The 15,052-nt window shown below is 39.0% G+C and overlaps 1 protein-coding gene across 1 annotated transcript in view; it reads left to right on the top strand.

The window, feature by feature from the left end:
• HFM1 (helicase for meiosis 1) overlaps positions 1–15,052 on the top strand; it is a 125,415-nt gene that overhangs the window by 94,442 nt on the left and 15,921 nt on the right. Inside the window, exons 30-33 of the mRNA XM_065874603.1 lie at positions 2,816–2,896; positions 3,142–3,257; positions 13,006–13,085; positions 14,091–14,197. Coding sequence (XP_065730675.1) covers positions 2,816–2,896; positions 3,142–3,257; positions 13,006–13,085; positions 14,091–14,197 — 384 coding nt within the window. The remainder of the gene's footprint in view (positions 1–2,815; positions 2,897–3,141; positions 3,258–13,005; positions 13,086–14,090; positions 14,198–15,052) is intronic.

Below are 15,052 nucleotides of genomic sequence, written 5' to 3'. Positions count from 1 at the left end.
AATGCCATTCTTTTTTCAGTCCTCAGTCCAATTATCACTTCATTAGGAAAGTCTTCCAAGACATTCCTGACCAGGACCATTCCCCCTGTTATGTAGCATTGTGCCCCTCTCCTTCATAGCACTCAGAACAATTTTATATTTACTTGTATAATCTTTAATTAATGTAATAATAGAGATAATACATACACTAATGTATTAGTTTATTACTTAATTTTAAAATGCTATCACATACGTAATTTCATTTTATCTTTTTACCTCTGTGAGGTAACAAAACAGGTAGTATTATTTTTTTAAATAAATTTATTTATTTATTTTTGGCTGCTTTGGGTCTTCATTGCTGCGTGCGGGCTTTCTCTAGTTGGGGTGAGCGGAGGCTACTCTTTGTTGTGGTGCACGGGCTTCTCATTGCAGTGGCTTCTCTTGTTGTGGAGCACGGGCTCTAGGTGCACAGGCTTCAGTAGTTGCAGCACATGGGCTCAGTAGTTGTGGTGCACGGGCTTAGCTGCTCCGCGGCATGTGGGATCTTCCCAGCCCAGGGCTCGAACCCGTGTCCCCTGCTTTGGCAGGCGGATTCTTAACCACTGCACCACCAGGAAAGTCCAAAACAGGTAGTATTATTTTTAATCCCTGCTGTTGTTGTTGTTTTTAACAGAGAACAATCCATATTAGAACTCATGTTTTCTTACTCTAGTTTAGGGTGCCCTGTACTTCACCACTGTGTTTTTCATGTAAATACATTAAATATAAAGCAGCATACAGTAGGTGAGAGGGGCAAAGAAAATGCCATAAGGGCTTGAAGGAGAGAGAAATCACTTCCAATTTAGGTGATCAGTATAGATCTCCATGATAGAGGTGCCATTTGAGTTGGTCGTGAAAGCAGATAGATAGGCTTCTGGTAAACAAAGAAGGGTCTTCTAAGACAAGAGGTAATATCAAAGGTACAATCATAGAAAGGCTTGGGACTATTTGAACACTAATGGCAAGTGAATGTATGTTTTTGGATGTAGGGTTAATATGGGTGCTAGAAGGGAGGCTAGAATTACATTGTAGAGGACCTTAAATGTGGAATTAATTTTGTTGGCAGCAGGAAGTAACTAACGTTTCTAAGTGGGCAAATTATCTGATCAGAGTTGAATTTTGGGAGGATTAATTAAGCAACAGCATATAGATAAATTGTAGCATGGTAGGACTGGATTCAAGGAAAACAGAGATCACGAACTGGGGCAAAACTTCTCAACCAGTAAGCCGTGACATACCTTGTAAAGTATAACGTTGAAACCTTTCAGACAAGGATCACTAGGAGCATACCTATATTTGAGGAAAGTTAGGTATTTTTTAATTTGCTGCAGCAAAGGAGAGCACAGCACCTGCAGAACTGTGGGTCATCTCAGGGAATTGCGAGGAGCCTATTATAGGAGTTCAGCTTGTGCCAGGTGATTCTTAGAAGGGTTTGGGAGAAGCAGAGATCAGTTCTAGATTGGGTGCTATCAGCAAGTGGGATATTGGATATTTTGGTATATCTTATCTTGGAGATGGGAGAATTAAAAAAATAGTAGTCATTTGTGTTAGCCAGAAGAGGGAGATGTTTAGTTATTCTTGTGGTTCTTCAGCGTCCTTGTCTCTACTTTCAGAAATAATTACACACTAGTCTTATATCTGTCTTCTACTATGATCATAGAGTGGCCTTATCTGATTATTGTTTATATTCTGCCGAAATTGTTTATGTTCAGTTGGGAACACTATGGTTCAGCTGTCAGCTACCAGCTGCCAGGGTTATTTTATTACTTTTTCAGTACCCAGTACATTGATCTGCTCAGCCCCCAAGGCATCTAACCAGTTGCCTCATATGGTGAGCAGCCTTATTCATTTACCCCTGGGTGCTATACATATATTATCATTGTTCAGATGTGCCATGCCTTGAAAAAGTTGATTGAGCAACACACTGAAAATGAAGAGTAAAGGACCGAGAAAGATTACAAAAGTTTTCAGATCTCTTCACTACCTCCAACATTTCTAATTTAAAATCTGTGCTCCAGCAAAAATAAACTGATGTGTTTCTATAGTCTGTGGTTGGTTGCCTTTGGATATTATGCTGTCTATCTGGAACATCTTCCTCTGGTCCCCTTCTCATGTCCAGATCCTGTCTGTCCTTCAAGGACCACTTCAAATGTCTCTCCCTTCTCCCATGTTACTCGGAGAGTTAAAATCAAGAAAAAACCTACTTAAATATAATAAATGAAGAATAGATTATATATTTCGATATATTAATTCTAGCTTAGAGGTCAAGCTGGAAGCAATCTCTCCTTTCTATGAATTCATATAGCAAATTTGTTTCTATCCCTAAAGCACTTATTTCTAACATTTATTAAATATGCATGGTGTCCTATCTACTAGCTGCTGTCAGTGGTACCATCAAAATGCCATGAGGTTTCCTTCTTTCCGGGTTCTTCAGGCTTAAGTATAAAGTAGAAAAAAAAGTTTCAAAACTCCACCCTCATTCTTATCTCATTCAGCAGGAGTTAACTGATGTTCAGTGATATTTGGTTCTATTTATATCAGGGAGGTTAAGAGAAGCTTATAGGTGACTCAGTGCTCCTTGTGAAAAGCTGGGATGGGCCTCATAGTGGGCAGGGACTGATTGTTATCAGAATATCTTTTTAAAAATACATATTAAAGGGGTTAACTTTTGAGGGAGTGTGAAAATCATAATCTTTTTGTACTGCCAGAAAGGACAGAGCTGTATAAAAATTAATTATAATTAGTCACATTAATAGATGTAGTGAAAAAGAGGCTTTCTTTTCTTATATTAATTTAGGAATGACTGCCTGCAAAAAACCTGGGAACCGAGAATGTAAACATCACTGTAAAAATAAACATACATGTGGACACGACTGCTGTGAGTTCCATAAAACAAGTTTATTTCAGGTTTTAAAAATTGAAAGCTCATTGAAGAATAGTAATAATATCCTAATTATCCATGTATGATATTTATATTATGCAGCTTATAACTCAAATAATTTTCTTTCTTTTGTGGTTAACATTTTTAAAAAATAAATATTAGATTAGAATTTTGAAGAAATTTGACTTTATATGAACAATACATAAAGTTTAACTTAAACAATCTAGAATTTCTTCTCATAGGTAAAAATGGAGTTGCACAGAAGTCAGAAATGAAAGAGTCAACAGTTTCTTCATATTTATCTGATTTAAGAAACAGAAATGCTGTTTCATCTCTTCCTCCAGTGAAACGTCTAAAGGTTAGTTTTAATAACATTTATCCCTTGTTCTGTAATTAAATGTATATGAATATCCCTTTTTTCTGGGTATCAGGTAGGTATCCACAGAGTACTTTAGAGTTACATAAAGGCTTGAGTAGGAAAATGACTATTATTCATAATACTGTTTCTATAGGAAAAGATACTATAGTTTTTAATAATTAATCTATAAATCCACTTTTGGTGCATAGGGGCATAGTTATGCATCCCTTTGCTTCATTAGCCTCTTTTTTTTTTTAAACCAGAGAAGAGGGATATGTAGCTTGCTTTGGTTCAGCAATTGAAACTAGAAACACTTGCCCTTTTGTGGCTCCATCTGTGGTGGACTGCGCTGGAAAGTCTGAAGTTGATTTTGATTGACGCACATAGATGAGTACTGAGCAAGAGTCTCCCTTTCAAGTGGTGAAGAAATGGGAGTCCCCACTGGTTGATAGGATAGTCACTAGCAGACTTACTCTAAGCCTAAGTCATCATATCCAGGGCAAAATAATTGATCAGGCCACAAAACAGAGCGAAGAAAATGGCGGAGTGCCTGATTCTTTTCTAGGTCTTTTTTTTTTTTAACATCTTTATTAGAGTATAATTGCTTTACAATGGTGTGTTAGTTTCTGCTTTATAACAAACTGAATCAGCTATACATGTACATATATCCCCATATCTCCTCCTTCTTGAGTCTCCCTCCCACCCTCCCTATTCCAAACCCTAGGTAGTCACAAAGCACTGAGCTGATCTCCCTGTACTATGCGGCTGCTTTCCACTAACTATCTATTTTACATTTGGTAGTGTATATAAGTCCCTGCCACTCTCTCACTTCGACCCGGCTTACCCTTCCCCCTCCCCGTGTCCTCAAGTCCATTCTCCACATCTGCATCTTTATTCCTGTCCTGCCCCTAGGTTTTTCATAACCATTTTTTTCTTTGTTTTTTTTAGATTCCATATATATGTGTTAGCATACAGTATTTGTTTTTCTCTTTCTGACTTACTTCACTCTGTATGACAGACGCTACGTCCAACCACCTCACTACAAGTAACTCAATTTCATTTCTTTTTATGGCTGAGTAATATTCCATTGTGTATATGAGCCATGTCTTCTTTATCCATTCATCTGTCAGTGGCCACTTAGGTTGCTTCCATGTCCTGGCTATTGTAAATAGAGCTGCAGTGAACATTGTGGTACATGACTCTTTTTGAATGATGGTTTTCTCAGGGTATATGCAATGCCAAGTAGTGGGATTGCTGGGTCACATTGTAGTTCTATTATTAGTCTTTTAAGGAACCTCCATACTGTTCTACATAGTGGCTGTATCAATTTACATTCCCTCCAACAGTGCAAGAGGGATCCCTTTTCTCCACACCCTCTCCAGCATTTATTGTTTGTAGATTTTTTGATGATGGCCATTCTTACTGGTGTGAGGTGCTACCTCGTTGTACTTTTGATTTGCATTTCTCTAATGATTAGTGATGTGGAGCATCCTTTCATGTGTTTGTTGGCAATCTGTTTATCTTCTTTGGAGAAATGTCTATTTAGGTCTTCTGCCCATTTGGGGATTGGGTTGTTTGTTTTTTTGATATTGAGTTGCATGAGCTGCTTGTAAATTTTGGAGATTAATCCTTTGTCAGTTGCTTCATTTGCAAATATTTTCTCCCATGCTGAGGGTTGTTTTTTCATCTTGTTTATGGTTTCCTTTGATGTGCAAAAGCATTTAAGTTTCATTAGGTCCCATTTGTTTACTTTTGTTTTTATTTCCATTTCTCTAGGAGGTGGGTCAAAAAGGATCTTTCTGTGATTTATGTCATAGAGTGTTCTGCCTATGTTTTCCTCTAAGAGTTTTATAGTGTCTGGCCTTACATTTAGGTCTTTAATCCATTTTGAGTTTATTTTTGTGTATGGTGTTAGGGAGTGTTCTAATTTCATTCTTTTACATGTAGCTGTCCAGTTTTCCCAGCACCACTTATTGAAGAGGCTGTATTTTCTCCATTGTATATTCTTGCCTCCTGTATCAAAAATAAGGTGACCATATGTGCATGGGTTTATCTCTGGGCTTTGTATCCTGTTCCATTGATCTATATTTCTGTTTTTGTGCCAGTACCATATTGTCTTGATTACTGTAGCTGTGAAGTATAGTCTGAAGTCAGGGAGCCTGATTCCTCCAGCGCCATTTTTATTTCTCAGGATTGCTTTGGCTATTCAGGGTCTTTTGTGTTTCCATACAAATTGTGAAATTTTTGGTTCTAGTTCTGTGAGAAATGGCATTGATAGTTTGATAGGGATTGCACTGAATCTGTAGATTGCTTTGGGTAGTATAGTAATTTTCACAATGTTGATTCTTCCAATCCCAGAACATAGTATATCTCTCCTTCTGTTTGTATCATCTTTAATTTCTTTCATCAGTGTCTTATAGCTTTCTTCATACAGGTCCATGTCTCCTTTGGTAGGTTTATTCCTAGGTATTTTATTCTTTTTGTTACAATGGTAAATGGAAGTGTTTCCTTAATTTCTCTTTCAGATTTTTCATTAGTGTATAGGAAGGCAAGAGATTTCTGTACATTAATTTTGTACCTGGCAACTTTACCAATTTCATTGATTAGCTCTAGTAGTTTTGTGGTAGAGTCTTTAGGATTCTCTATGTATAGTATCATGTCATCAGCAAACAGTGACAGCTTTACTTCTTCTTTCCGATTTAGATTCCTTTTATTTCTTTTTCTTCTCTGATTGCTGTCACTAAAACTTCCAAAACTATGTTGAATAATAGTGGTGAGAGTGGACAACCTTGTCTTGTTCCTGATCTTAGTGGAAATGGTATCAGTTTTTCACAATTGAGAATGATGTTGGCTGTGAGTTTGTCATACATGGCCTTTATTATGTTGAGGTAAGTTCCCTCTATGCCTACTTTCTCGAGGGTTTTTGTCATAAATGGGTGTTGAATTTTGTCAAAAGCTTTTTCTGGGGCTTCCCTGGTGGTGCAAGTGGTTGAGAGTCCACCTGCCAATGCAGGGGACACAGGTTTGTGTCCCGGTCTGGGAAGATCCCACATGCCACGGAGCAGCTGGGCCCGTGAGCCATGGCTGTTGAGCCTGCACGTCCAGGGCGTGTGCTCTGCAATGGGAGACGCCACAGCAGCGAGAGGCCCGCATACTGAAAAAAAAAAAAAAGCTTTTTCTGCATCTATTGAGATGATCCTATGGTTTTTCTCCTTCAATTTGTTAATATGGTGTATCACGTTGATTGATTTGCATATATTGAAGAATCCTTGCATTCCTGGGATAAACCCCACTTGATCCTGGTGTATGATCCTTTTAATGTACTCTTGGATTCTCTTTGCTAGTATTTTGTTGAGGGGTTTTGCATCTATGGTCATCAGTGATATTGGCCTGTAGTTTTCTTTCTTTGTGACATCTTTGTCTGGTTTTGGTATCAGGGTGATGGTGGCCTCATAGAATGCGTTTGGGAGTGTTCCTTCCTCTGCTATATTTTGGAAGAGTTTGAGAAGGATAGGTGTTAGCTGTTCTCTAAATGTTTGATAGAATTCTTCTGTGAAGCCATCTGGTCCTGGGCTTTTGTTTGTTGGAAGAGTTTTAATCACAGTCTCAATTTCAGTGCTTGTGATTCATCTGTTTATATTTTCTGTTTCTTCCTGGGTCAGTCTCGGAAGGTTGTGCTTTTCTAAGAATTTGTCCATTTCTTCTAGGTTGTCCATTTTATTGGCATATAGTTGCTTGTAGTAATCTCTCTTGATCCTTTGTATTTCTGCAGTGTCAGTTGTTACTTCTCCTTTTTCATTTCTGATTCTATTGATTTGAGTCTTCTCCCTTTTTTTCTTGATGGTTTATCAATTTATCAATTTTGTTTATCTTCTCAAAGAACCAGCTTTTAGTTTTATTGATCTTTGATATTGTTTCCTTCATTTCTTTTTCATTTATTTCTGATCTGATCTTCATAATTTCCTTCCTTCTGCAAACTTTGAGGTTCTTTTGTTCTTCTTTCTCTAATTGCTTTAGATGTAAGATTAGGTTGTATTTGAGATGTTTCTTGTTTCTTGAGGTAAGATTGTATTGATCTAAACTTCCCTCTTAGAACTGCTTTTGCTGCATCCCATAGGTTTTGGGTGTTGTGTTTTCATTGTCATTTGTTTCTAGGTATTTTCTGATTTCCTCTTTGATTTCTTCAGTGATCTCTTGGTTATTAAGTAGTGTATTGTTTTGCCTCCATGTGTTTGTATTTTTTCCCTTTTTTTTTTCCTGTAATTGATATCTAGTCTCATAGCTTTGTGTGGTCAGAAAAGATACTTGATATGATTTCAATTTTCTTAACTTTATTAAGGCTTGATTTGTGACCCAAGATATGATCTATCCTGGAGAATATTCCATGAGCATTTGAGAAGAAAGTGTATTCTGTTGTTTTTGGATGGAATGTCCTATAAATATCAATTTAGTCCATCCTGTTTAACGTATCATTTAAAGCTTGTGTTTCCTTATTTATTTTCATTTTGGATGATCTGTCCATTGGTGAAAGTGGGATGTTAAAGTCCCCTACTATGATTGTGTTACTGTCGATTTCCCCTTTTATGACTGTCACCATTTGCCTTATGTATTGAGGTGCTCCTATGTTGGGTGCATAAATATTTACAATTGTTATATCTTCTTCTTGGATTGATCCCTTGATCATTATGTAGTGTCCTTCTTTGTCTCTTGTAATAGTCTTTATTTTCAAGTCTATTTTGTCTGATATGAGAATTGCTACTCCAGCTTTCTTTTGATTTCCATTTGTATGGAATATCTTTTTCCATCCCCTCACTTTCAGTCTGTATGTGTTCCTAGGTCTGAAGTGGGTCTCTTGTAGACAGCATATATGTAGGTCTCATTTTTGTATCCATTCAGTCAGTGTATGTCTTTTGGTTTAAGCATTGAATCCATTTACATTTAAGGTAATTATCGATATGTGTGTTCCTATTTCATTTTCTTAATTGTTTTGGGTTTGTTATTGTATGTCTTTTCCTTCTCTTGTGTTTCCTGCCTAGACAAGTTCCTTTAGCATTTGTTGTAAAGCTGGTTTGGTGGTGCTGAATTCTCTCAGCTTTTGCTTGTCTGTAAAGGTTTTAATTTCTCTGATGAAGCTGAATGAGATCCTTGCTGGGTAGAGTAATCTTTGTTGTAGATTTTTCCCTTTCATCACTTTAAATATGTCTTGCCACTCCCTTCTGGCTTGCAGAGTTTTTGCTGAAAGATCAGCTGTTAACCTTATAGGGATTCGCTTGTATATTGTTTTTCCCTTGCTGCTTTTAATATTTTTTCTTTGTATTTAATTTCTGATAGTTTGATTAATATGTGTCTTGGCGTGTTTCTCCTTGGATTTATCTGTATGTGACTGTCTGTGCTTCCTGGACTTGACTGACTATTTCCTTTCCCATATTAGGGAAGTTTTCAACTATAATCTCTTCAAATATTTTCTCAGTCCCTTTCTATTTCTCTTCTTCTTCTGGGACCCCTATAATTCGAATGTTGGTGTGTTTAATGTTGTCCCAGAGGTCTTTGAGACTGTCCTTAAATCTTATTTCTTTATTCTCTTCTGTGGTAGTTATTTCCACTATTTTATCTTCCAGGTCACTTATCTGTTCTTCTGCCTCATTTTTTTTTGCTATTGATTCCTTCTAGAGAATTTTAAATTTCATTTATTGTTGTTCATCTTGTTTGTTTGCTCTTTAGTTCTTCCAGGTCCTTGTTAAATGTGTCTTGTATTTTCTCCATTCTATTTCCAGGATTTTGGATCATCTTTAGTATCATTACTCTGAGTTCTTTTTCATGCAGACTGCCTATTTCCTCTTCATTTGTTTGGTATGGTGGGGTTTTACCTTGCTACTTCATCTGCTGTGTGTTTCTCTGTCTTCTCATTTTACTTAACTTACTGTGTTTGGGGTCTCCTTCTCACAGGCTGCAGGTTTGTAGTTCCTATTGTTTTTGGTGTCTGCCCCCAGTGTCTGCTTGGTTCAGTGGGTTGTTTTGGCTTCCTGGTGGAGGGGACTAGTGCTTGTGTTCTGGTGGATGAGGCTGGATACTGTCTTTCTGGTGGGTAGGACCGTGTCTGTTGGTGTGGCTGTGACCTTATTATGATTTTAGGCAGCCTCTCTGCTAATGGGTTGTGTTGTGTTCCTGTCTTGCTAGTTGTTTGGCATAGGGTGTCCAGCACTGTAGCTTGCTTGTCGTTGAGTGGAGCTGGGCTTTAGCGTTGAGATGTAGATCTGTGGAAGAGCTTTTGCCATTAGATATTACGTGGAGCTGAGAGGTCTCTGGTGGACCAATGTCCTGAACTCAGCTCTCCCACCTCAGAGGCACAGGCTGACACCCGGCCAAGAGCACCAAGACCCTCTCAGCCACACAGCTCAGAAGAAAAGGGAGAATAAAAGAAAGAAAGAAAATAAAATAAAGTTATTAAAATAAAAAATAATTATTAAAAATTAAAAAAAAATTAAAGTAATAGAAAAAGAAAAAACAGAAAGAAAGAAAGAGGAGAGCAACCAAACCAAGAAACAAATCCACCAATGATAACAAGCACTAGAAACTATACTAAAAAAGAAAAAACAAACCAAAAAAAACCAGACAGGCAGAACCCTAAGACAAATGGTGAAAGCAAAGCTATACAGACAAAATGACACAAAGAAGCATACACGTACACACTCACAAAAAGAGAAAAAGGAAAAAAATATATATATCTTTGCTTCCAAAGTCCACGGCCTCAATTTTGGGATGATTCGTTGTGTATTCAGGTATTCCACAGATGCAGGGTACCTCAAGTTGATTGTGGAGATTTAATCCGCTGCTCCTGAGGCTGCTGGGAGAGATTTCCCTTTCTCTTCTTTGTTCGCACAGCTCCCAGGGTTCATCTTTGGATTTGGCCCCCACCTCTGCGTAAGGGTAGCCTGAGGGCGTCTGTTCTTCACTGATACAGGACGGGATAAAAGGAGCAGCTGATTCGGGGGCTCTGGCTCACTCAGGCGGTGGGGAGGGAGGGGTACGGAATGCGGGGCGAGCCTGCAGTGGCAGAAGCCAGTGTGACGTTGCAACAGCCTGAGGCACGCCATGCATTCTCCCGGGAAAGTTGTCCCTGGATCACGGGACCCTGGCAGTGGCGGGCTGCACTGGCTCCCAGAGGGGAGGTGTGGGTAGTGACCTGTGCTTGCACACAGGCTTCCTGGTTGCTGCAGCAGCAGCAGCCTTAGCATTTTATGCCCGTCTCTGTTGTCTGCACTAATAGCCGCAGCTCGTGCCCATCTCTGGAGCTTGTTTAGGCGGTGTTCTGAATCCCCTCTCCTTGTGCACCCTGAAACAATGTACTCTTGCCTCTTAGGCAGGTCCAGACTTCTTCCCGGTCTCCCTCCTGGCTAGCTGTGGTGCACTAGCCCCCTTCAGGCTGTGTTCATGCAGCCAACCCCAGCCCTCTCCCTGCGCTCCGACTGAAACCCGAGCCTCAGCTCGCAGCCCCGCCCACCCCGTAGGGTGAGCAGACAAGCCTCTCGGGCCGGTGAGTGCCGGTCAGCACCGATCCTCTGTGCGGGAATCTCTCTGCTTTGCCCTCCGCACCCCTGTGGCTGCACTTTCCTCCGTGGCCCCAAAGCTCCCACCACCACCACCCCCAGTCTCCAGCAGTGAAGGGGCTTCCTACTGTGTGGAAACTTTTCCTCCTTCACAGCTCCCTCCCAGTGGTGCAGGTCCTGTCCCTATTCTTTTGTCTCTGTTTTTTCTTTTTTCTTTTGCCCCACCCAGGTACGTGGTGAGTTTCTTGCCTTTTGGGAAGTTTGAGGTCTTCTGCCAACGTTCAGTAGGTGTTCTGTGGGGGTTGTTCCACATGTAGGTGTATTTCTGTTGTATTTGTGGGGGGGAAGGTGATCTCCAAGTCTTACTCTTCCGCCATCTTGAAGGTCTCCTCTCTAGGTCTTTTATAAGAAAGAAGATTCTCAGTCATGAGGCTAAAACAAGGAGAATATTGGGAAACATGGAGAGGTTTACAGTTTGAAATGGCAACCACCTTTTCTGAGACAATTATATTTTAGTGTCCCAAGTTTTTCCTACCTTTTTTTTGTACTTATTCCATATCATCCATCCCTCCCTTCATCCCTCCCTCCCTCCCTCCCTTCCTTCCTTCCTTCCTTCCTTCCATATTCATCGAGCACCAAGAATGTGCCAAGCACTATAGTAGGTGTAGAAGATCCAGTGATAAGACCGTTTTAGTCCCAGACCTCATAAAACTTACAGTTTGAGTGAAGGATACAAATAAGTAAATAGGCTTTTTCAATACAGTGTGATGAGTGATTCTGTGACAGAAGTGTAAGATAACTTGAACTTATAGAAAGTGCATTCACTCCACATTTGATAGGCCAGGAAAGGATTCCTAATAAACGTGATTGAGACCTGAATGATATATGGGCATAAGCAAGCATGGAGAGGTGTGTACCAGAGTGGTGGTAAAGAAGGATAGAAAAGTATTTCAGCTATAGAGAATATGCAGTGGTTCAGAGCTGAGAAAGAGATAGAGATCTTTTTAAAAACTGAAGTAGGGCTTCCCTGGTGGCGCAGTGGTTGAGAGTCCGCCTGCCGATGCAGGGGACACGGGTTCGTGCCCCGGTCTGGGAAGATCCCACATGCCGCGGAGCGGCTGGGCCCGTGAGCCATGGCCGCTGAGCCTGCGCGTCCGGAGCCTGTCCTCCGCAACGGGAGAGGCCACAACAGTGAGAGGCCCGCGTAACGCATAAAAAAAAAAAAAAAAAAAAAAAAAAACTGAAGTAATACGGTATATCTGGAGTTCATTTACAAGTAGGAGGGTGGAGAAAGATAAGGCTGAAGAAGTAGGAGCTAGATCATGAAAACATTTTTGCTATTTTAAGGATTTGGATTTTATCCTGAAAGTACTGGGAAATCACTGAAGGGCTTTAATCAGTGGCATGATGGGAACCGCATTTTATAAAGTTCACTCTGGATGCAATGTAGAGAATGCATTAGAGGATAATAGAAAAGGAACATAAGGACTCATTAGGGAGGTTTTGCAGTAGTCCAGGCAAGACGATGGCCTAGTCTAGTGTAATGGCAGTAGCAATGGAGAGAAGTGGCTGGGTTTAAGATATTTTTCAGAGGTATAAACAACTACCTTGCTACTTATTGGTTATAAGGGGTGAAGTAGAAGGAATAAAGATGATGCCCTTCTGGCTTGAGCAACTGGGAAAAAAGTGGGGCCTCACTAGGGTAGAAACTCTAAATGGAAAACAAATTTGGAGGAGTAGAGACATGATAAGTTCATTTGGGAAATACTGAATTTAGAGGCCTACAAGATGTCTAGGTAAAGATGTTCTATAGACAGTTGGATAATAGCCGTTTGAAAGTCAGGAGAGAGTTGAGCTAGAAAATCAAGAAAGAGAGCTAAGCTCAAATCTACAGAGAGCTATAGATTTGAGAGTCATTCATGTGTAGATGGTAATTGAAGCCATGGGAGTAAATGAGATCTGTGATTGAGAATGAGTGAGAGTGAGAAGAGAAGAAGGCCTCGTGATGAAGAACCATGAAGAATATCAACATTTAAGAAGGGCCTGAGAAGGAGATTTGAGTTGAAAACTAGCTTGAGTTTCTCACAATTTATTGGTTTGGGGACTATATGTATCAGCAGGAATTTTGCTGTTTGGCTTATTTGTTAAAAGGTGTATTGATATGAAATTGATAGTTGAACTTGTTAATTTTTCATTAATAGATGCAGATGAATAAATCTCAAAGTGTGGACCTTAAAGAGTTTGGTTTTACTCCAAAACCTTCTCTTACCAGTATATCAAGGTACAAATATAATGTTAATATCTGAGGTAAAATATTCATCATAAACTCTCTGTTCCTCCAAATAGTCATTTATTCAGAGAAAGATGGTTACTGGCTACCTTTGAATCACAGTAATCATTTAGTTCCATAATGAGGTAATTACATCAGGAGAGTTTTGTTATCATTTACACCCCAAATTTATTTAGAACTCTGCAGTCATAAGGATACTTTAACATTGATCTAATCTGCTCTTTCCTGGAAAACTACCCATCCTATGTGTCATGCCTCCAGGCTCTCTCTGCCTTCTAAACTTAACAGATGACAAGAGTATACTTTAAAAAGAGAAGTCATGTTGGTGTATAAAGTCTAATATTTTCCATTTAGGGGCCCACTCTATATTAATAATACCTCAGATTTATAAAATACTTTATAATTTAAAAATTGCATGTTTGTGCATTCTTTCTTTTGAACTTAACAACAACCTGGCTCATAAACCAAGGTATTTTTATCCTATTATATAGATGAAATAACCAAAGCTCATATTCAGAGGGCCCTAGATGATAATTCAGCATTCTTTTCCTATTATGATACCTAAAAGGTAACAGTATATGTAATTTCCTTCCAGATAAGGGCATTCTACATGCTGGGATGACATTTAATATACTTAACAACCAGTACAGAACAGCCGCTGACCAATCAGAATAGATGCCAACACTACTTGAAGAGATCCTAACTTTTGTTATCTAACTGAAAGAAGCATTAGAAATAAATTTTTAAGTCTACACACAAATAGCAGAAATCTACCCAATGGGGGAATGTAAAGATGACTAAGTGACCTAAGTAGTTGTCACTTCCATTAAACACCTATTTTTTTACCTTTTACTACTCAGGCTAGTACAGTTTATCATAGAAGTGTTGAGTGGCTGAACCAGTTTTTTCCCATTTATATGAATCAGTAGTTTTCGAAGTCAGATTAATTTTAATATTTTCTTTAACATTTTTATGGTTTTATTTATCTTTATAAAGGTCAGAATATTTAAACATACCCGAATTGCCTATAATGGAGCAGAGGTATCAGCATGAGATCTACACAAAAGGTCAACAACCAGAACCATCTGCATATCAAGACAAAGGTAAATTACTGTTGATATTGACTTGAGAGAGAAAATGATTTCTCACTACTTTGGATTGACAAGCAATGTTATTGAAAAACCAAAATCTAAAGTTATGATTATTAACTTGGCAACATTTTTCTCTTCAGTTATTGAAGCAGTTTCAAATTCTTAGGTCTGTTATTTCAGATGGTCTTGTTGTGTCTATCATAGATTCCTAAAAAATCTTTTCGTACATAGCATTGACTATTTTAATTTAAAGATAACATGAGGGCGCTTCCCTGGTGGCGCAGTGGTTGAGAGTCCGCCTGCCGATGCAGTGGACACGGGTTCGTGCCTCGGTCTGGGAAGATCCCATATGCCACGGAGTGGCTGGGCCCGTGAGCCATGGCCGCTGAGCCTGCGCATCCGGAGCCTGCGCTCCGCAACGGGAGAGGCCACAGCAGTGAGAGGCCCGCATACCGCAAAAGAAAAAAAAAGATAATATGAGGAAAAGCTGAGAATATAAGGGATCTTAGGATATGCAAAGTATTAAAATGCTGAACGATTACTTTTATGTGTCTTTAGAATTATTTGAAATAATTTTTTATTTATAAAATTAGTCCATTTTATAAAATAGCTGTGTGACCTTGGGAAAATTATTTAACCTCTTTGGGCGTTAGTCTTATCTTTAAAATTAAGGGATTAAATTGGGTGACCTTTAATATCTCTCTAGTTCTTAAACCTATGATTCTTACAATCTCTATGATATGTGAGACTATAACCTAGTTTGTGGGATATAGCTGGTTTGTAATATAGATTTGCTTTTTATCTGTGTCTGTCATTAAATTAAAGAGATAATGCATATAAATTCTTCAACTTTGGGCCTGTTTCATC

This window comes from Phocoena phocoena, chromosome 1 (assembly GCF_963924675.1).
Source record: "Phocoena phocoena chromosome 1, mPhoPho1.1, whole genome shotgun sequence".
NCBI lineage: Eukaryota > Metazoa > Chordata > Mammalia > Artiodactyla > Phocoenidae > Phocoena > Phocoena phocoena.
This window is presented reverse-complemented; position numbering and strand designations above follow the sequence as displayed.